The following is a 20,746-nucleotide window of genomic DNA, read 5'->3' as shown; positions in this document are numbered from 1 at the left end:
GGCTGAAGACAACTGCAAAAGGTTCAAGAAGGTGAAGTGCCAGGTCCTGCCCTTAGGTGAAAACAACCTCCTGCAGTGCTGCAGGCTGGGGGAGTAGGGGTTTGACAGCTGTTTGGGGGTGCTGGCTGACAGATGGCAAACATGAGCCAGGAGTGTGCCCAGGTGGCCAAGGTAGCCAATGGCATCTTGGCCTGTATCAAGAATAGTGTTGATCACCCTGTACTCTGCACAGGTGAGGCTGCACCTCAAGTACTGTGTTCAGTTTTGGGCCCCTCACTCCAAAAAGGACGTTGAAATGCTGGAGTGTGTCCAGAGAAGGGCAGCAAGGCTCATGAAGGGTCTAGAAACCACATTCTGGGGGAGCTGAGCGTGTTTAGTCTGGAGGAGGCTCAGTAGGGACCTCATTGCTCTCTACAAGTACCCGAAAGTTTGTAATGAGTGGTGGTCAGTCTCTTCTGCTGTGCCTGCAGTGACAGGACCCAAAGAAATGGCCTTAAGATGAGACAGGGGAGATTCAGATTAGATAGCAGAAAATTTTTTTCACGTGATCGGGCATTGGAATAGGTTGCCCAGGGAGATAATGGAGTCACCATTCCTGGAGGTGTTTAAGAGGATTTGGGTCTGGCACTGGGTGATGTAGTTTAGGAGTTACAATGGCAGTGCTGGGTGATGGTTGGACTGGATTATCTTGAAGGTCTCTTCCAACCACAGTGATTCTGTGATCATCTGTGTCCTGGTTTTCCTTTATCTTAATTGCATTTAATAGACTCTTTTTTGTATTCACAGAACTGTGCTAAAGAATAATGACTTGAGGTCAAGACAAGAATTAACTACTCACCTCACCAATCAGTGGCCTTCCCCAGGAGCTCTGGATGTCAATGCTGTTGCCTTGGACACTCTACTCTATAGAAAGCACAATCAACAATGGGATGAGTAAGTTTAATATTTATTTTGATTCCCCCTTACAGGAACAGGGAGATGAAAATGATGTATTTCCCTCAGCATACTTTGGAACATATCCTATTAGAGTCACTTGTTACAATGTACAAGGATCAGCTGGTAATTAAAATCAGTTTCTCTTGCTTACCATAAAAATTTTCTTCCTTCGGATTAATTTTAAAAAAGGGCAGAACAAGAAATCATTGCTTTAGGAAAGAACTGGCTTAGGAAATAAACAAAAATAGTGCTTAAGAGAAGAAAGATTAACTGCATAGGTTTTTAAAGAAAACTTTTTAAGGAGAGTTGAAGATAACTTGTTATAGCTTTAAATATGTTGCTATCAAATATTACTTGCTTTGCAGGAAAAGTTTTCAAAGTCTGGACCAACTTTCAGCAGAAGTTAGTCTTTCTCAATCCTCTCTGGATCCAGGTCACTCACAAGATGGGAAGCAAGATGGAATTAATTTGTTAAATGAAGGTACAGAGCCAGTCTAATGTCTTCCTTTAATTTTGTTCTTCATAGCTCTGAACTTCAGTCCCTGTGAGATGAATTTTCAGTGTGAAGAAAATATGCATTGAAAAACATGATTTTCATTATGTTATATGACTTGTTTCACTTTCCCTAAGGACTTTGATTTGAAGAAGTTTGGATTTATGACGATACCCACCCCACTCCTCTGTATTTAAAGCTAAACTTCAAATATGTTGCACATCTCTTCCTTCTCCATCACAGAACCAGTCAGCTCTACTACAAGGAGGATCTTCTGAGAGCTTTCTGCTATAACAAACTCTATGTTTGTTTTTTTGTTTGTTTTAAAAGAATGATTAAAGGCACTGGATTTGCAACTACCACTGTCATTCTTACATCTGGCATCTAGCATTTATATGTGGAGATGCAGCCTGACAGTGTTTCCATTAAATAGAGAGAGGAACGTGATATGAACTGTGTATATAAATGTAATGTAAGCACATAGCCCCTTTCAAACCTGTATGCTTATCAAAGCTTAGCTGCTCCATCTTGTGGGCAATTGTGAAAAGCAGGAAGATGTTGGAAGATTTGTGAAATAGTAGTATTTTGGGTATAGAATATAAATTATTATAAAAGAATCCTTTTTGTATCTCATCAATTCTAAGCTTTAAATAGATTTGCCAATACAGAACCTTAGTGTTACAGAATAGGTAAAATTCCTTTTTTTTTTTAAATATCAAGGATGAAGAATTTTGAGGTTGTTTTTTTAATTGTAAGCAGTATTAAAATCTAATTTAATTCAAGACTGATTTCAGCCCAGCCTGTAGGGATCTCTGTACCACCTGGATAGGGAAGGTGTGGTGTCAGTTGTGTCTTCCCAATCATATTTATGAAACATGCCTGTGCTGAAGCATAGTATGGAATTCGTAGTAGTGTAGATTAAACAGCTTTTTCTGTTCTCTCATTTTTTTGTGGTCAACTAATCTTGTGCTGCAAAAATTATTAGCTTAATTCTTATTTTTCTTAACAGGAAAGGAAGACACTCCATCATTGCTTGGTCTTTGTGGCTCTCTTACATCAGTAGCAAGCTATAAGTCTCTCACAAGTCTGAAATCAAGTGAATACCTTGCAAGTCCCACGACAGAAATGACAAGTCCAGGCTTAACACCATCTTGAGATACACACAAGGAAGAGCTTTGTGTTGTATGCATTTGATTTATGTTCCATAAAAAAACTTGCAGTGAAGACTGCTAGTTCTGAGTTAAATAATAAGCTGCTTTATTTATTCTTTTCATGATTACCTTTATAATTCACTAATTTGGTCATTTTTCATTTGCTTCTTCTTTCCCCCAGAGGACTTTTCAGATTTTCTATTTTGGTCTGGAATTATTTAAATCTCTTGGTCAGGTACAGAATGTATAATCTGATGTTTATTACTGATTTTTAAAATGAAACAGTTGGAAATCAGTCCTATACTTAAATGCCATCAGCTTTGTTTCTCCTTGCACTAGCCTGGACCTGCTCTAGCCACTGTACTCTGCAGTGCTTTAAATATTTATCAACTCCTGGAGAACAGACAGGGAATCCTTAACACCAGTCTTTGTAGGCAAATAAATACCTAAAAATCCAGCTTTTCATCTGTGTATGTTGCGTAGGACCTCAAATAGCATATTTAACCTATCAACAGCGTTTCTCAAATTGACTCAGTGTTAGGTTTTACATTCCTGTTAAGATCATGGCACTTAGGAGATGTCCCAGTCACACTGAAGAATCACACTGAAACACAAACTCTTGAAGCTGCATGTGAATAACAAATGTAACTTGATCATATAAATCAAGCATAAATAGTGATTGGTTAATGGTGAGCAAACTCACTAAATGCTTTTAAGTGGCCTGGGCTACAGATAATCTAACATCATACAAGAAATTTCCTGCTGAAAAGATGGGGGCTCTGGATGATGGGGGTAAGCATCTTGTAAAGTTTGGATTCTGTGTTTATTGGCAAGATCCCAAGGAGGGTGAAAAAGGGGAAACAATGTAATGACTGTAGTTGTGTGTTAAAGACTTTTCTCATCCCTGTAGGAGTGCAATAGGTATTCTTTTTGCTTAGGTAATACAGCAGAACTCTAAGTCAGTTTTCTCAAATTACTTGCCACTGATTTAAATTACTGATAGGAGGAAAAAAAAAAGGGAGTAATTTTTTAAATGTAACTAACTTTCCAGATTACCCTACAGTTTCAAAGTTTGCAAAACAATTTTTGAATTGCAAACTATATTCTTAATTCTTTGTAAGATACAATGGATCCTCTTTATCTATGAATTTTCCTAATCAAGGTAATGCTTATCAGTATGATTAGTAACTTTTTAAACAAAAGTAAAATGCATGTAAGTACGTTGTATTTATAAGTGCTAGGGAAAATGCTTTTTTGTGCCAAAGAAGTTTCATAAATTGTTTACATGAGTAGCTGCAATACAAGACAGATTTTTAATTATTGCTTACTCCTCGGTGTTTACAGTATGTCATTACACTCTGTACAGGTTTGGTTGATTTACCTCTTGTGATGGTACCTTGGCACAACTACTTTAAACTGGTCATCATAGGGTGGGCTTGAAAGAAAGAGGATTCATTCTTACCTTTACTGAAACTACAAGAAATATTTAGTCTTTTTAAGTATGAGGCTATGCATTTCTGGAACTCAAGGTACTGTTGGATTTAGGTGGAGGATAAAAATCAATCTCAACTCTCTAGTCCATGCTGCTGGAGGTCACTACATCCATGGCAGGGTACACAACCACTGATGCTATTTTAATACAGAATTTTAAAGCAGTTTAACAAAACCACCAGGTCTTTCAAGCCCTCAATATCCACCCAGTTAATTTCTCTGTAATAAACTCTGACCATTAAATCTTTTCGTACACCGCCAGAATGTCCATTACTTCATGGAACTTTTTTTGTTATCACATTAAGCACCTGTCTCTTGAGTAACATTATTAAATATAAATTTGTAAACTAGAGATGCATTTTTACTACAAATAAAATGAGGGAATCCAGATTCCACAAGTTAACATTCTGCATCAATGTACAGTGATTTAATCGGTCTTGCTTACTGTTAAACACTTGTCACACCACATCAGTGTTTTGGAGGGGGCAGTAATCATGATCTTCAGTCATGTTCACTGATGGCTCTTTTCTTAGAGCTACATGTGTCGTTTAGCTGAAGTCTTTTATGTAGTCTGACACGTGTTTCTGGGTGTCATTTTGTGCATGGGCAATCAGTCGGGCATCTTTCTCAGTTCTAAACATTAATAATTTTTAAAAAAAGAATTTTAAACCGCCAAAACTGTGTGTTTTGTTGCCTTGATGTTCCATAAATGTTGCATGTAAATTAAAAATTTTGTATCATCACCAGTTACACGCTGTTGTCTGTTTTAATCACACAGGATAAAAGAAGACCGTCAATTACAATATTACTGAGTTTATAGAAAATACTTTTCTTGCACAATGGGGAGACTGGTTTTCTTGCTCTGTAGCATTCAGTGTCATACAATGTCTGATGCTACTATTTTCTTTTAGGCCTTATTTTGTAAATTTACATTCAAAAGTCACAGTGGAAGAACAGCGTTAAGCATCTCCGCTGCCTCTGGCAGCACCTCTTGCCAGCACCATGGTATCTAACATGGTAGCTAATGTCTTTACAAGAAGAGCATTTTTCAGTGTGTGAGGAATTTACACCATGGACTGAACTCCATTTCTTGGGTAAAGCACACCCAAATGTCAGTGTCTTAATGGTATGACTACTGAGTTGCTTTTGTATCAGCACACCCCTCATAAAAATACACAAAAGATAGAATTCAACAACTGTATTGAAAACACATGAAAGGAGGGAGGTAGTGAGGGTAGTTAAAAAATGATTTAAAAATCATACAGAGGCAGCTCTGATTTAGTAATTTGAGTGCCTACAGGCAAGTGCAGAGCAGCAGCTGTTCCTACCAGGAGTGCAGCACGCTGAGGCAGAGGGGGGCTGTGCCTATGGCAGCAACCTCAACAAGCTCTTCCCTTCAGAGGGACACAGGGCGGAGTCAAACTGCCATGGAACCACCTCTCTTTATGCCAGCAAACTTGGCCTTCCAAGACAGGTGATCCCACATGAAGTGTGCATGGCCTGGCCCTGCCCTGGAGCGCCGTGACAGTGGCAGCTTCCACCTCCCAGAAACATGCGAGGGAGTGTTCCTGCAGAGCACCCATACGGGCCTTTGGCTCCAATGTCCATGTGTGCTTTAATTTCTTCAAGTATTACCTTAACCAAAAAGCCCCTGGTGTCCCTATCAGTGTATTCCCCATGCTCTCTCCGTGTCTAATGAGCTTAAGTATTTTTCCAGTTCTACAGAATTTTTCATTTAAAATAAACCCAAGAAGCTTTTATAATATGCACTTATACAAAATACAGAGCTGCAAACAACAAACATGTACGGAATGAAACATACCAAGCAGCAAGAATAAATATTTATTGAATTCACCCTGTATCAACCTCCTTACTGAGAAATAAATACATCTTACAACTGGAAACCCAAAACATTTTTAAACATCATTTTAAAACCCAACAAAAATGTTAAATCATGACTGAAAATTTAACACGGGGGAAGTCATTATTCTTCATTGCTATGTCCGGCCTCAATTTTTTTTCTTCTCCTCCTTTCTTTTTTCTTTCATTCTTCCTTCCTTTCTTTTTTCTCTCTAGCTGCAAGAGAAGTCAATGATAGTTTAAGGGTGATATGTATTTTCTTAGTCTTAATAAAAAGAGTGAATTAATCCTTTGTGAAACAGTTAAAAATGAAGCTTTATTTAGTTACCAAATATAAGGGTAGAAATTCACTGGGAATCCTAAAAAACATCTTCACAGATTTAAATTTGGCACAACTTCCATCATATGCTTTGACTCCATACAATTGGATGAAGAAGAATTAAGGATGTTGATTCGTTTTTTCATTCAAATGAGAAAAGAAACACTTCCCATATTTGTATGTGCTGATCATTATGGCACAAGCAGGAGCAACTTTAATCAGACGTGGAATAATACCTGCCCAGAAGAGAAAGGGAAGTATTCACTATTATTTGTTTTCAGACCCAAGTGCTGCAGTACAATTAGTTGATCACAATATATTGATACCATAGTGTATCAGTTTAGAACTGCCCACATACCTCAAAACACTGAATTTACTGGCTGTGGTATTACCAGTGTAATAACCTTATGCCCTCACCTCTGACATCTTGTGTGGTCTGCCTGCCCCAAGTCCACTGTTTCTCTGTCCCTTCTGACTCCATGGAGCTGGAGCACCTGGACCTGCAGAGCTCCTGTGCTCCAGCACAGAAGAGGTGCCATCTACTCAAATGAAGACTCCTGGTCACATGTATAAATAATAGAATTTAAGTGTTAAATGTCTCCCATTACAGTCAACTGTGATCCTGTCAGCAGAGGTTAGAAAGTAATTCAGTTTAGAGGAAGGGAAATAAGGCTGCATCCCCCTTGTCCGCACACAGCCAGCCCTCTACTTCCACTTGAAATGCAAAGACATCTGCAGAGAGTCAGCGCAGATGACACACGACCTATGGAAAACTTCTGTTGCTTTGGAACAGCAGCAAGAAGCCAGGCAGACCAACTCCAGTCACCTCAGCTACGTGTGGCCAACAGTACTGAGCTAGTGGCTGATCAAGAGAGTATCTCTAAACTCTGCTACCCATCTGTCAAGACCTCAGTGTAAGTGTTCTAATCTATTAACTGAATTCAATATCAGTAATACTGATCTGTTGTGGTGTCTTGCCTTCTGTTAGCATCAGTGCTCTGAAATATGCAAATCCTGTTACCCAGCTACACCATCACTGTACAGTGGGTAAAGCAGTTTAACCTCTTCCAGCAAACACAAGTCTTGCAAGGCTTAACCAACTGCAGCCATCCACACGAGGGCCCCCAATGAACCCGTGCAGTGTGGTGAAGACTGGTAAGTATCCTGGGTTTGGAATATCTCTTGCAGATGGTCATATAAGTATGAACTTCTATAGGCTTTTATCTCAATATCATTTTAATCTCAATATCTTGTCATTTCCTCCTCAGGCTGCCAGAGTCATGCAGGAGAGGGCTGGTGTTTTCCCTTGTCTTCCTCTGATCACCAACATACCTATAGAAGCTTTTCCTTGACATCCCTGGCCAGATTTATTTATTCCCTAACCTGATCCCTGTCTGCTTGGACCATTTCTCTGTGACAGGTTACCTGTCCTTGCTTCCACCCTCTGCCAGCTTCCTTATTGTGTTTGAGTTTGTCCAGGAGCTCTTCCTCCAGACAGGCCTCCTTGAGTTTTCACCTGACTTTCTCTTTGCTGGGATACATTGTTCCTGAGCCTGGAGGAGGTGATTCTTGAATGTTAACCAGCTTGTTCAAGCCCCTCTTCCCTCCAGAGCTTTATCCCATGGTACTCTACCAAGAGGATTCCTGGAGAGCCCAAGGTCTGCATGTCTGTTGCTTTATGTATGCAAACTATTGCATAACTGACAGTGGTCACAGAAATGGAAATATTATATAATTTATGGATGTTAACATCTATAATTAAGAACTCTCTAGTCTGAATTTTTTTTAGAGATAGGAAAAAATTTACCAGCATATAATCCAGTAATCCCATTTCTAGCGAGAATTTTCCTCATAACTGCCCAGGTTGATGTACTGTCCCTCTGTGGAACTCAATACAGTACAAGACGACAGTGAATTAGGCAATCCATACAATGCCACAGAATAGTATTTTTAGAAATCAGAGACAGCCACAGATGTAATTGTTAGGCTTAACTCCTTTTTTGTTTATTTTATCCATTTTATTTATACAGTATGTTAAAATAATACAGTATGCAAATACACAAGTTGAAACAGCATGACATGGAAAAGACCGTAGTAACACCTAGAGTGAGATATATGAACAGCTACAATAGTCCTCCCTAGATTGCTGATACAGTTGAAAAAAGTCAAAGCTGTTTTATAGAATACATTCATCAAGAATATCCCACAGCACTTGGAAGGTGGGATTAAAATAAAATATTTTTGCAGTCACAGAGGGTCAAAATGTAGATGCGTAGTCAGTGCTCAACTCTAGCAGTAACTGGATTTGGAAAGAATTAAACTGGTACAAATTAAAGATTACCATAATAAAATTTTAAATATATATATTAATCTGGTTAATTTTAACCTAATAAATACATGGCAGACGTGTTTCAAAGTGGTGTTAGTAAGGAATTCTTACATTCATCAGCACAGGAAAAGAATTGAAACACAGTAACTATTTATATTTAAAGCTCTTTTTATATTTGTTCTGCAATCAAATATTAATACATTTTTTCAAGAATTACACTAGGAAAAAAAAAAAATTACCTGAGAGAATGAAACCTCATGCCAAAAAGTGATCACTTATTTTCTAAGCAGAAACTGTTTGGATACTCAGCCTTTTTAATGGTGTGTATTCTTAAAGCCATGATATAATATTTATTTAAGTTAATGAAAGTCCTTCACTGGTCCACATTCCAAGCAATGGAAAAAAAAAGGTATTATATAGGACTTCAACTTGTATAAAACAGAGTCAGCTCTACTGATCAGAACAAAACAGAAACTTCCTCTTTTATCTTTTGAGGATGTTGGGACATTCATTAATATGCCCTCAAAAATATTTTTTTAAAATTACATGAAAAGAAGGTAAAAAATACACAACCTGAGCACAATACTTTCTCTTTCTAGTCTGCAGGAGCAAGTGACAGTAAATGTTTTTTTGAAGACTTTTCCACTAGATCACTGTTTACCTGAATGTTTGCTAAGAAGTTAATTTTTGACCTATTTAAATATAACTTATTTCAATCATAGAATAGTTTGGGTTCAAAGGGACCTTTACTGGTCATCTAATCCAACCTCCCTGCAATAAGCAGGGACATCTCAAATTTGCAATTGGTCTGCCTAAATGTAATAGCTTTGGATTTCTTTTCTTTCCATTTTATACCACCTTATTAAGCTAAATTGTACTGAACTTACACCTTTTCCCTCTTCCATGCCATTAATGAAATATGCTATTCTCCTAGGAGATAAAAAAATTTCACTTGGTACAATTTGGAGAAGAACAAATGCCTGAGTAATAAAATGTTTACATATACTTTAGAAGTGACAAATATTTAAAATTCCTACCAAAAGGCATACCCAAACACTAAGTTTTATTTTTTGAAACACTATAGGGTTTTTTTATTCTTACCAGCAACTTACTTTTTAAGGTCTCACTCTCCCAAAGTTGTGTCTGCCTATGTGTTTTCATTACATCAAATGGCTGAGTTATGACAGCTGCAATCTATCAGGAAATCAGTTTTAATGTTAGTGCACAAACAATTAAATTTTAACCCTAAAATTTTTAAATTTTTAAATTAAAGTGCACACATGATTTAAAACTAGATTTGATATTCCAAGCACATGATATTTTTAAGTCTTTTATGTCAGAACACTGTAGTTTATTTGGATTTATTTAGTCAGGTTGAATGCCACACCACAGGTGTTTAAAGTACAAGTACCCCAAAATACACAATATTTCTGAAAGAATCATCTAAAATCATACTTCTTTTAAATAGTTTATTAGTTCTAATAATACAGAGTAGTACTAGAAATGAAATTATTACTTACAGAGCCAGATGCTGCTCCTGAAGTAAAAGAAATAAAAAATGTAGGTTCATTTGCGCCAACTTCCTTGCACATCATCTTCTTGAAACGTTCATAATTATACCAATACAATGCTATGATGACAAATAAACTTGCATTACCACAGATTTGTATGTCAAATAGAAAAATTCTTATATCAAGTCCAGATGTAAGAATTCTACTGTGTCAGAAGAAGCAAACAGAAACAAGAGCTGAGAGCATAAGTGTTCTATGTGATAACCCATGGATAGGTTGCCCTGTTCCCCTTGTTCTCCATATCCCTAATTTCGTCATATGATACAAATTAGCCTAGTCATTTTGTCATTCCCTCATGTAACCCCTACCTTAATACAATCTAACCCAAGCACTATAAAGCTCATGTTCAATTTAACATCAATCAAAATGTAGGCTTTTAATTACTCTCTATGTTTTCAGGCACATTTCACGTTTCATAGATCTCACTAATTCTATAAAAACACACTTCATACAAAATTAAATGTTGCTCAGGACTGCCTCATACTTTTCTGAGGCACAGTATAAAATTTCATTCTGAGAGAACCAAAAAATATGATTTTGCTCTCTGGAATTATTCATAGGGGAATGCCTCTGTGGGGACTGTCAAAGGCAAGTCCAGCAAACAACTTCTAGGAATAACATCTGTTTCTGTGACCGTCTGCTGAACTAAACTGCACAATATAATATTTTTCCGCTTTCTAACTAAAACTCCGAACTATATACTACTGGGCTGAATTACAGAGTAGCCTCAAGGCAGTTGATTGACTAAATACTGCAAATGACAGCTCCATATCCTGACTACGCCTCATTCAGCACTGACTTCTGGAGTTTGTGCCAGCAGAAAAATTTCACAGCATTTTCTTGCCATGAAGATACAGCACACATGCCTAGCCTCCAACATTTTGCAAAAGTAAAAGTAGGCAGTATCTCAGAAGGCATTCTCAGGATTTGAGGAAAACCTACTATTGAAATGTACAGAGAGAGCAGGTCAAATACTTCAAGGGTTCTCTGACTCCAGAAACAGGTTTGGATAAGAATTTTTCCAAGAATACGTTTGAAGAATTTTTCTGGGCCAACATAAAGTGTTCAAAGATGTTATTCCTGGTACTACCCCAGTGACAGAAACTGCTTCAATGACAATTGATGGCTGATGATCCAAAAATGCTCTGACAGAAACAGGCCTTAAAGGGACAGGGGCTTTCAGGTCCTTTAGCACTCTCCGCTGTAACATCTGTCCCAGTGATCTTAAGGGATCGCCCTAGGACTAGCTATGCTTTGAATCAGACTTGTCTTCTTCTAGGTTTTCAGCTTTACAGCTTTGCTAAAGAGCCTTTTGGAGCAGTTATACAAACTATTCCATCTTGATTTAAAAAAAAAATCTTGAAGACCCTACTGTGTCACTCTCGTACATTTTCAAAATTATGTAACAGCATGTTTATCAGAAAATAGCCACTATTCCTATCACAGAGAAAATTTCCAACTGAAAGACTGAAAGTCTTCAAAAACAAAGTCACTGTGTAAGCTAAAGATGAGAAGAAAGAGTCTAACTACAGAGAAAGGGAATGTAACCATGAACCCTATCTGGTATTCACAAACAAAATGGGGTGAAAAAAATCACATCCTCAGAGAATTTATAAATAAAAACACTCAAAAGAGAAAAAGTAAATCTCAGTCATTCCTAAAGCTAACCATTAAAATTACCTAAAAGCACAGAAAAAGAATATAAAAACATAAGCAAAAACCTGCACAGAAAATAAACCCTACCTGAGAAAGGTACATCTCTCAGAACAGTAGAAGTCCAGCCCCCCCACAGGGACAACCATCCATCTGCAGCCACTTTGGTGCTGACTCACAGGTACAGCTGCTCGTAGGACAGCTTGTGATACTGCATTCGAGTTCTGATCAGCTCCAGGGGACTCACCACAGTAGCAGAACTGACTGCAAAGGAGAGAAGCATGGCTTTAAAAAAAAAAATAAAAAATCAGTATTTAATAGTACAATTTCTTGAACATTCAAGTCATGTCTCACCTTACTTTATACATCTGGTTCTTTTCAACTCTTCCATTTTCCTTGAACTAATTCCCAAAAGAAATTTCCTTTCCAGATAAAAAAAACATACCTATTCACAGTACCTACACTTTATTGTTTAGGGGTTTTTTTCATTGCTAGCACATTGTAATCAATGCAACATGTTGAGAATCCTCATTTTCAGATTTAACACATAAATAGGCTGAAAATTTCAAGTACTTATACTCATTAATTTTCATTAGTTGCCATTTTAAACTGTAATTAAAGAATGCGATCTTGATGTTTAAGGCTTTTTTTTTTGTTAAGGACAAGAATTGTGGTTACAGATTTAAGCTTTTATTGATTTCTAAGCATCTTTGCCATTCCTATTTTAAACTGTCAAGAATGATTAGTAGGCAATCTGTATCTGATAAAGTAACTCCTGCAGCTTGCACAAGTCAGTGAATCATCATTCAGTAACAAGCTACCACCACACATCTAACGGACATTAAAAATTTTACTAGATCTAAGAATTCTTCTTCCGTTGCTGGGAAAAGGTTTTACATGTGAATTTAAAATCTGGAACAGCCTAATAAGAAAAATGTGCTAAACCACCACAAAATAACAATTCTTTTTCCACTAGTCTTCCAGTGCCCCCATGGCTGTCACAGGTAGAACATGGAGCTGCATCATGAGACCCTTCTAAGAAAGCCCGAAAATATATTATCTGAGTTAATTCTACAAAAATAGATGAGGAAAAGGATAAACAAAAGCAAGAAAATATACGAATTCCATCCACATCATACAGCAGTAAAACCTGTACAAGTCCAATTTTCACCTTCCTTATAAATTACCTATGTACCTTCCATTATAGAAAATAACATTTATTATTAGATTCATGGCAGAACAGACTTAAATTAACCTTTCCTTGGTAGAAGTCTAGAAATACAAAATTTTGAACAAATTACAAATGTAGTGAAAGTGTTACAGCAAAACCAAGTCTCGTTATTCCAGGTTAGAGGGTTTTGTTGCCCAAGAAATATCGGGTAATTACAGCATTCCTTCCTATCCCTCATTTAAAGCCACAGCATATTTACTTTAAATAAAAGTCAACAAAACAAACCCAAGAAAACAGCATACAAGTATTATATTCCTGTTTTCTCTTTAAACAGAGGACAACTTACATCTGCTTAAGGAACCTGCAATAACTGGAATGTGCTCATCATGCTTTCCTGGTCTATTTTTCAAAGCTTCACACAGCTGGTCATAGCAGGTAAAGTAGATTGCTGTGGTAGGAACTGCCATTATTCTAAAATATAAGAGAGGAAATTTAAATTAATACCAGGAAAGCAGGAGAATAAAGTCAACTGTCTTGTATGGATATTTTACTTATATTAAAAAAAAAGTTAAATTTCCAGCTGTGTGCAATGGATTAATAATAATAATAAAAAAGCACAAATCCCATGGCTTTAATTCAGTGCTTCTAGTTCAGAGTTTCAAACCCACACATTTCCCAGGTTTTCATTTCATTAGGGAAAACTGTAAGTAAAATGATGGTAGATTATCTCAGTTAAAATTTATTTCATACCAGATCCAGAACTATTTTGATATAGAATGGGAAGTGAAAGATCTGAATATGAAGAACCCAAACAAAATATTACAGAAGTACTACTAACCTTAACTTTTATTTATGTTACAATTGGGTATTATGCTCTTGATCTTAATCAACAGCCATGATACTCACTACTTGAGAGACAATGTGGTATGCATAAACAGAAGCTTTTTCCATACCAGCATAGTACAGACTATAGTAACAACAGATAGATTTAATAATCATTCAGTGTAGGGGTGAAGCACCACATCTTACTATAAAATGGCAATTACACTTCTGTGTTATGTCTGTACCAATATAGCATGTACCACCACTACCAAAATACACTGAGGGCTGTCATGCTTGGAAAAACAACATGCCCTAGTTTAGATCTTCTCTTAAAAACTGTGTGACACTCTCCAGGAAAGAAGTTAGTTATCTGCTGGAGAACAGTACACGTTTTGTAAAAACTGTATTAACTGAAACAGTTCAGTCAGGTCCTGAGGGTTTATATTTTGAAATTGCCACATACTGGAGGGTAAATAACAAAGCTGAGCTCCACCATGCTTCGCTTTTTTTGTGCCTCTACACTGAGCACTGTGTGCAAATCAAAAGTGTACCCAGCGCTTCCCACTGGGCACTTCCCACTTTGTGCCTTACAAGTTTAATATACATCTTAGATTTGACAACTTTCTTGGTTTAGGGAGGATTAATTATAGAGGTCTTAATTTCTATCTGTACCAGGTTAATATGAATAAAAAGATAAAACAGTTTGAGGCTGTTAAGCCTAAAGAGAAGACCAGGAGGAGATCTGACTGCAATGTTTAAATATGTCAACTGCTCTTGTAGAGAGAAAATGAATTATCTGTTTTTCCAGATAGAATAAACCCCCAAAGTTCTTGGAAATAAAGAAGATGATTACAAAAAGTAAGTGAGGGTAATGAGGTGCAACACCAGAGTGTCTGGAAACAGCTGTGCTGCTGATAGCAAGTCATTAGTAACAAGACACAACAGCAAGTATGTGTCAAAGTCTGGCATTCTCCAGGGATCAGGTCTGATCCTGTGATTCAATGACGCTATCAAAGGAATGGTTATAGTAGGGAAAAAAAAAAAAACAATGAGAAGTCTATTGATCCTGCTAAACTACTGAGAATAGATCATAAAATCTGGCAAAAATTGTACTGTCCCTAGACATTTCTGATCAAACTGATTACTCTGTAAATTCAGAATTGACCAAATTTTAAAAGTAATTTAAGAATAAGCATAATAATTTGTCAAAAATAATTAAGTAACTTTTTAAACAGTAACTTACAGCATGTTACCAAAAAAACCCATCCAACTTACAGTGTTCGCTGAAGCCCACTCCACAGTGACTTAATTCCCTCTATTCAAATAATTTTCACAAATGCATCCTAAAAATATAACCAGGCAAAGAGCAATAATTAGGTACAAACTTTTGTAGTTAGTAATATATTTTAGCTGGCAGAACATAAAATTAATGTCTTTAAAAGTATGTTTCTAAAATGGCTTATTATTGTAAGATCCCAATTTTGTAACTGCTTACACAAGCTATCACACTTAATCACACAAATAGTTCCACTGAGCTGAACAGAATAATTTATGTGACTAAAATTAAGAATTTCCTTCCATCTTTAAAAAGCCAAAGTAGTAAGTGTTTACCAGTGACTGACAGCCCTACGAATAACTATTTTCAGAACTAATATGGCATTGCAGCAACTTGTAGAAACTTCCCCAAAATAGTCCACTAAAATGTTTTTCAATACATAGCAAAGTTTCTAGGCATGAAATATCATCAATCAGCAGTGTAACCACATGAAGACCCTCTCAAATGATAACAGATTCCAGTAGAACCCGAAAAAACCTGAAAACTTTACAGTGTGCTACTTAAAAATGTACTGTTTTATATACATGTAAAATGTTCTTACCCATGTCCCTTTGAAATACCCAGGTTTTTTATACCAGGCTTTGCTTTCCCCATTTTCACAAACACATATACGATCCATAAGGCCATTGGAGTATACAAAACACTTTCCTAATAAAATGGTATATAAGAATATAGTTAATGCTTATAAGATTGTTTTTTATGCAGCAATTTCAAATTGGATATAATGGCAACACAGAGGGGCAAAATAATCTTGGTAAGTCAGTAATGACAAATTAGATCAAAAGAAAGAAGGTAAAATGTACCATTCAGACTGCTAGACTAAATGGAACTGCCTTCACAAGGCTCCAAGAGATATGTTTAGGTTATACTACCATCTGCTGAAAGGTAAAACTAACACAAGACCTGAACATCACTATTGTATGTAACTGTGAACATCTTTCAGACTTTTAAATTTTTATTATGTGACCTCAGCATCCACTTCAAGTGGAGGTATTATATCGTAGACTGGACTGTATTTATACTAGATCATCCCCTCTACTTGTTTTTAATTTCTTCTACATCATGTACTTTCAACCTGTTTGATAAAATATTATTGCCATTACAAAAACATATTTTGAGCTTCACATTTGCAGATTTCTGAAGGCTTTAGAACTTAATAAAATAAGGACAGAAGACACAAGTATTTTTCCTAATTTAATTTGCAAGTGTGACTGCAAATACTCACCTCCACATTCAACATGCAAAACCAGTCATCTTCTTTCCTTTTAAATCTCATTTACTAAGTACAAGTAAATAGTAAGAACCATTAGCACATTTTGAGAGCACAATATCTTCATCTATTTAGAACCCATATGGCAAGTGACTTGGTAAGACTTCTCCATTTCAAAAATCCCTGGATTCTGGAGGAGATGAACTTTGATATAGCATCCTGACCACATAAACACTCTGATGAGATATTTATTAATTTAGTAACAGCTTTTTATTGTTTAACTCAACTCAGTATTAGCTGTACCTTCTGCCATAATGAAAATATTAAGACAGAAAAAAAGCACCTGTTTTAAATGGTATGAATGTATGGGATTTTTTTCTACTGTGTCTGTTTACTATATACTGGTGTGTTGCTTTCCCCCCTCCCCCCCACACTTACACTGGAGAAACAAACTCAAACATTCTGCACAACATTATGAGAACTATCAGCTAAATACAAGAGCAAAAAGCAAACTGTGTCCCCCATTACACTACACATTTCTTTGTTTACCTTTATCGAAGGGATTGCTTTGGGCTTGCAGTCGAGTTTTGATAACATCAAGAGGAGTTACTAAAATGAAACAGAAGTCATTTAGAAACACCCTAGATGTGCTGAAAATGTTGATGCTTACAGATGCCTTATCATGAACTTCTACAATCTTTTTTTGTTTCCAGAGGGGAAAAGAAAAAACTAACAGTTTTTACAATGTTATCAGGCAGAGAGTAAAGGGATGTTAGCAGACAGAGACAATGTTATCAGAGACAAAGGAGAACTACACACCCTGTATGGTTTGCAAGACATCAAATCTATCTTTTCTAATTTACTAACAGTTGCACAGGCATCAAATATTAGAGATACACAAAGCTCATCCAAAAACCACTGTGTCATGTTGTCTGAAATTGCTAAAACTTGTTATATTACGTTCTGCTGCTAACCTTTTATAAGTTGCATACCACAAGGCATATGAAATCAAATTTTGGCCTCCAGGATATAAAATAGCACAGCACTCTTCATGTGTTTGTTCTTTTTCAATAAACTGATCATAATACAACATTCAGAAGAAAAATGTTAAATTTTTGCTGCATGTAGCCAATATCTAAAACGTTGGGGTTCTTGAAAAGTAAATGAAGGTTTAGTGAACATTTCAGTACTTCCACTCCAGCCCTTACAACTATCACAGCCCGAGACATGCTGAACACTGCAGTGGCTGAGCAGCTGGACCACCTTCCTCTGATTATATTGGCTGAGGGCTCAATTCAGTTGCCTGCATACAAGCAGCTGATGCCATCTGAGTCTCTCAGGTATCCAAAATACCTACGGAGTTGACAGAAATGACACAAGACCTACAACCTTACTTACCAAGTGTCAGCTAGAGTCTAAAGTCACTCTGGTCCATGTCTTGCTGAAGACACTCCTATGCACAGGCAATACAGTCACACCTTAGCTCTCTAGTGCTGCCTCTCACTTGACTAACAGGTGGTTGAATATTTGGCTCACACTTCAGTATCTAAATGTAGGGATCTAAATGTGACTCCTGAAGTTCAACTAAATTGCTTAAAATTAAGCATCTAGTAGCATTTCAGCCACTCACACATATTCTAGCTCATTGCAGGCTGGCACTTCAGCCAGGAGCCAGTCTCCTATGCCTCTCTTGACCACCACCACCTGTACTAGAATTGTGAGTATGTACACATAATTGAAATCCATCTCGGGAATCCCACAGGTCTGATGTACAGGGCACATAATGCAACAGAAAAAAAAAGACTGTGAATTTGACAGGTTTCTGGTAAGATTGTATTTTGTAAACATTTGGAGATTTTGTGGGGGGAAATTGTGCTTAGAAAATTGCACATTTCCCTGCAGCTTAATCCACATTAAAACCAAAGTCACAACCAAAGACTATCTTAAAACAAGAAGTAACAGAAGCACAAAGTATGAGCTAATGAGCTTGGAGAATTCCATGAGACATGAAGTGCTGAATGTAACCAACCAATGCCTCCTTAGGTACACATGGGGAAGGAGGTCCTGAGTGATGTGACTAAACGTGAAGCACAAGATTAATTCCATCTACCATCCAGAAATTTAATAGAGTAACAAAAATGTATCCTTAAAAGCAGTTTTTAGGGAAAGAAAGAAAAAAACCAAACCCAGCAATAAGTCTTTGACAGGGTAAGACATCAGAGCAGAATAAATTATTATTACTAAAGTGGTAACATGAAGGGGATGCCTCACAGGGACCAGCCTTGCAGGAGTTGCATGTTGTACTGAAAAACAGACTTTTATCTAAAATATTTTCTAAGCAGCAGGAAATATGGAAATCAATTTTTATTAATAATTTTGTTTCTTCTCAACAGAAAGAAGAAACTTCTCAACAGAAAGAATGAGTAACTACACCAAATGGAAAAAAAGAAACAGAAATTAAAAGTTAGTCAATATTATTCTTATTTTCAGAAATGGTTAGAGATTATCAGAGACAGAAAAGATTTCAATTAACCGTGCTTTTTAAAAGACAAACTGAGAAAACTATCAAAAAAGATCTTTGTTGAACACATTAGTGGAAATATACATAAGCAGACATCATGCTGTCAAACTGAACAGTAATCACTTTGTAAAGATTCTGTGGCCAGCTTCACAGTTTGCCTTACCGAAAAATGATGTAATTATAGCTCCACAACAAGAGGCTATTGCCTGCTGAACAATGGTTAGTTTTTGTACGCTGATATCGCTCATTTCAGCCATGGCTTTATCCCTGGAGAACAAAAACCTGTTAAGGAACAAAAAAACATATTGTAAAACTATGCTCAAAACTTGCCTAAAAAAGTCAAGGGAAAAATATTTTAAATTTTCATTACTAAGTTATGTAGAAGCAGCAATATTACTTTCTTACTTATATACAAGCATCTCAGTATTTTTTGAGATTATTTGAAAGTATCTGAGCCATATTTGGCAAGTAAGTTTTCTAAAGACAATAAATCTTCAAAATCCTTCTTACATTAATTACAACATTTGTATGTTCTTGCAAACCACATTAAATATTTAACACGTATTACCTTTAACTGCAATAAAGTGTTAACAAACATGCAAATAATCCTTACAAAGATAAATTCCCAGCCTGCAGCCCATAAACTGAAGCACTGCAGAATAATTCATGCAGCCCTGCTCTTGCTCCCACCTCTCCTGAAAGAACCCAGAAAGGTCTCCTGGTTGATCCAACAGCCTGCTAGTAATGACTGTGTACATGTTACATGTTCCTCGTGTAACAGACAGGGACCAACTAGTAATAATGCTACTATCAAATGTTAATTGCTTGAACAAATCCTGCTGTACAGCTGCATAGGCATGGTCACAGCAATTTAGGAATGCACTCAGAGTAACTGCCAGCCAGGACAGACGAAGAGAATAAAAATATTTCAGAAAATAGAAACACCAAATAGAGGTGTCTCTCAAAATGCACCACTGTGCATAAGTGCAGCCCTAACTTTGTTAGTGACATTGATCTAAGCTCTTCATGGGCTCCACAAGAATGTTTTGTTATTTTCACTACGTTTCAATTTAGATAGAAAAGATTAAGTTGCACAAACCAACTCTGGCCTCTCAGGTGCTAACAACTGCAACGATGGGTGGGGATATTGTCTGTTTTTCATTTAGCTTAGAAGCGGACCGCTGCCCAGAATTGCGTACTCACCCGTTTATCAGCAGCGCCCGGCTGCGCCCGCCGGAAGCAGAGATCCCCACGCCTGAAACACAGTCCGTGCTGCGGCGAAGAGGGAAGGGCGCTCCAACCCCGCCTCCCGAGCCAAAGCCCCCAAGCTCCTTCCCCAGGGCCTTCTTCCCCTCCTTCCTTTCCCTTCCCTTGCGCCCGCCCCTCGGCGGGAGGGGCCCGGCCCGCGCGGGCCGTTGGTGAGGGCGCAGGAGCCGCTGCGGCGGAGGCGGGAAGGCGGCCGTGAAGCGCCGTGCTGATCCGGAGTGCCGGCGGAGCAGAGCACGAATGTGACTCCGCGGGAAAATGAAGCCGAGCGCTGGCTGAGGCCGCCGACCAAAGGAGCGCGTCCCCGTAAGCGGCGGGGGGGCTGTGGGCAGCGCGGGGGAGCTGCCGGCCGTTCAGGCCTTCCTTCGCAGGTGCCGCCATCCCGGCTGGGGGCTGTGAGGCGCCGCAGCCCGCCCGGTGCCGGGTTTGGGCCCGAGCCGACCTTGGGCTGGCGCAGCTGGGAGGGCCTTTGCGTCCCTTGGGGAGTTAAATGTAAAGCGTGTCCCTGGTGTGTGGGGAATCGCCGGGCCGCTGCTGGGCGAGCTGCTGCCCGCGGGCAGCGCTTCTCTGGTATTTGCATGGAGGGCTCCTTAGGCCCAGGGTGTGAGAACGCACCC

General features: G+C 37.8%; 2 protein-coding genes across 3 annotated transcripts in view; one reads left to right on the top strand and one right to left on the bottom strand.

Moving 5' to 3' along the window:
* Nucleotides 1-4,821, top strand: part of RUNDC3B (RUN domain containing 3B) — a 50,455-nt gene extending 45,634 nt beyond the window's left edge. For both annotated transcript variants that reach the window (XM_039570475.1, XM_019285629.3), the window contains 3 exons: nucleotides 787-933; nucleotides 1,302-1,417; nucleotides 2,439-4,821. In XM_039570475.1, coding sequence (XP_039426409.1) covers nucleotides 787-933; nucleotides 1,302-1,417; nucleotides 2,439-2,584 — 409 coding nt within the window. In that variant the 3' untranslated portion in view covers nucleotides 2,585-4,821. The remainder of the gene's footprint in view (nucleotides 1-786; nucleotides 934-1,301; nucleotides 1,418-2,438) is intronic.
* A 1,062-nt stretch (nucleotides 4,822-5,883) lies between these two features.
* Nucleotides 5,884-20,278, bottom strand: SLC25A40 (solute carrier family 25 member 40). The gene is given in 11 exon segments (XM_010399211.3): nucleotides 5,884-6,486; nucleotides 8,058-8,138; nucleotides 9,692-9,773; nucleotides 10,100-10,209; nucleotides 11,894-12,067; nucleotides 13,321-13,445; nucleotides 15,072-15,139; nucleotides 15,674-15,780; nucleotides 16,892-16,951; nucleotides 19,027-19,145; nucleotides 20,067-20,278. Coding segments are annotated over 10 exon segments (1,017 nt in total). The 5' UTR covers nucleotides 19,121-19,145; nucleotides 20,067-20,278; the 3' UTR covers nucleotides 5,884-6,370.
* Between the last annotated feature and the right edge of the window lie 468 nt (nucleotides 20,279-20,746).

The sequence above is a fragment of the Corvus cornix genome, chromosome 2 (assembly GCF_000738735.6).
Source record: "Corvus cornix cornix isolate S_Up_H32 chromosome 2, ASM73873v5, whole genome shotgun sequence".
Taxonomy (NCBI): domain Eukaryota; kingdom Metazoa; phylum Chordata; class Aves; order Passeriformes; family Corvidae; genus Corvus; species Corvus cornix.
The sequence above is the reverse complement of the archived record's forward strand: the minus strand, read 5'-3'. Positions and strand labels throughout refer to the sequence as shown.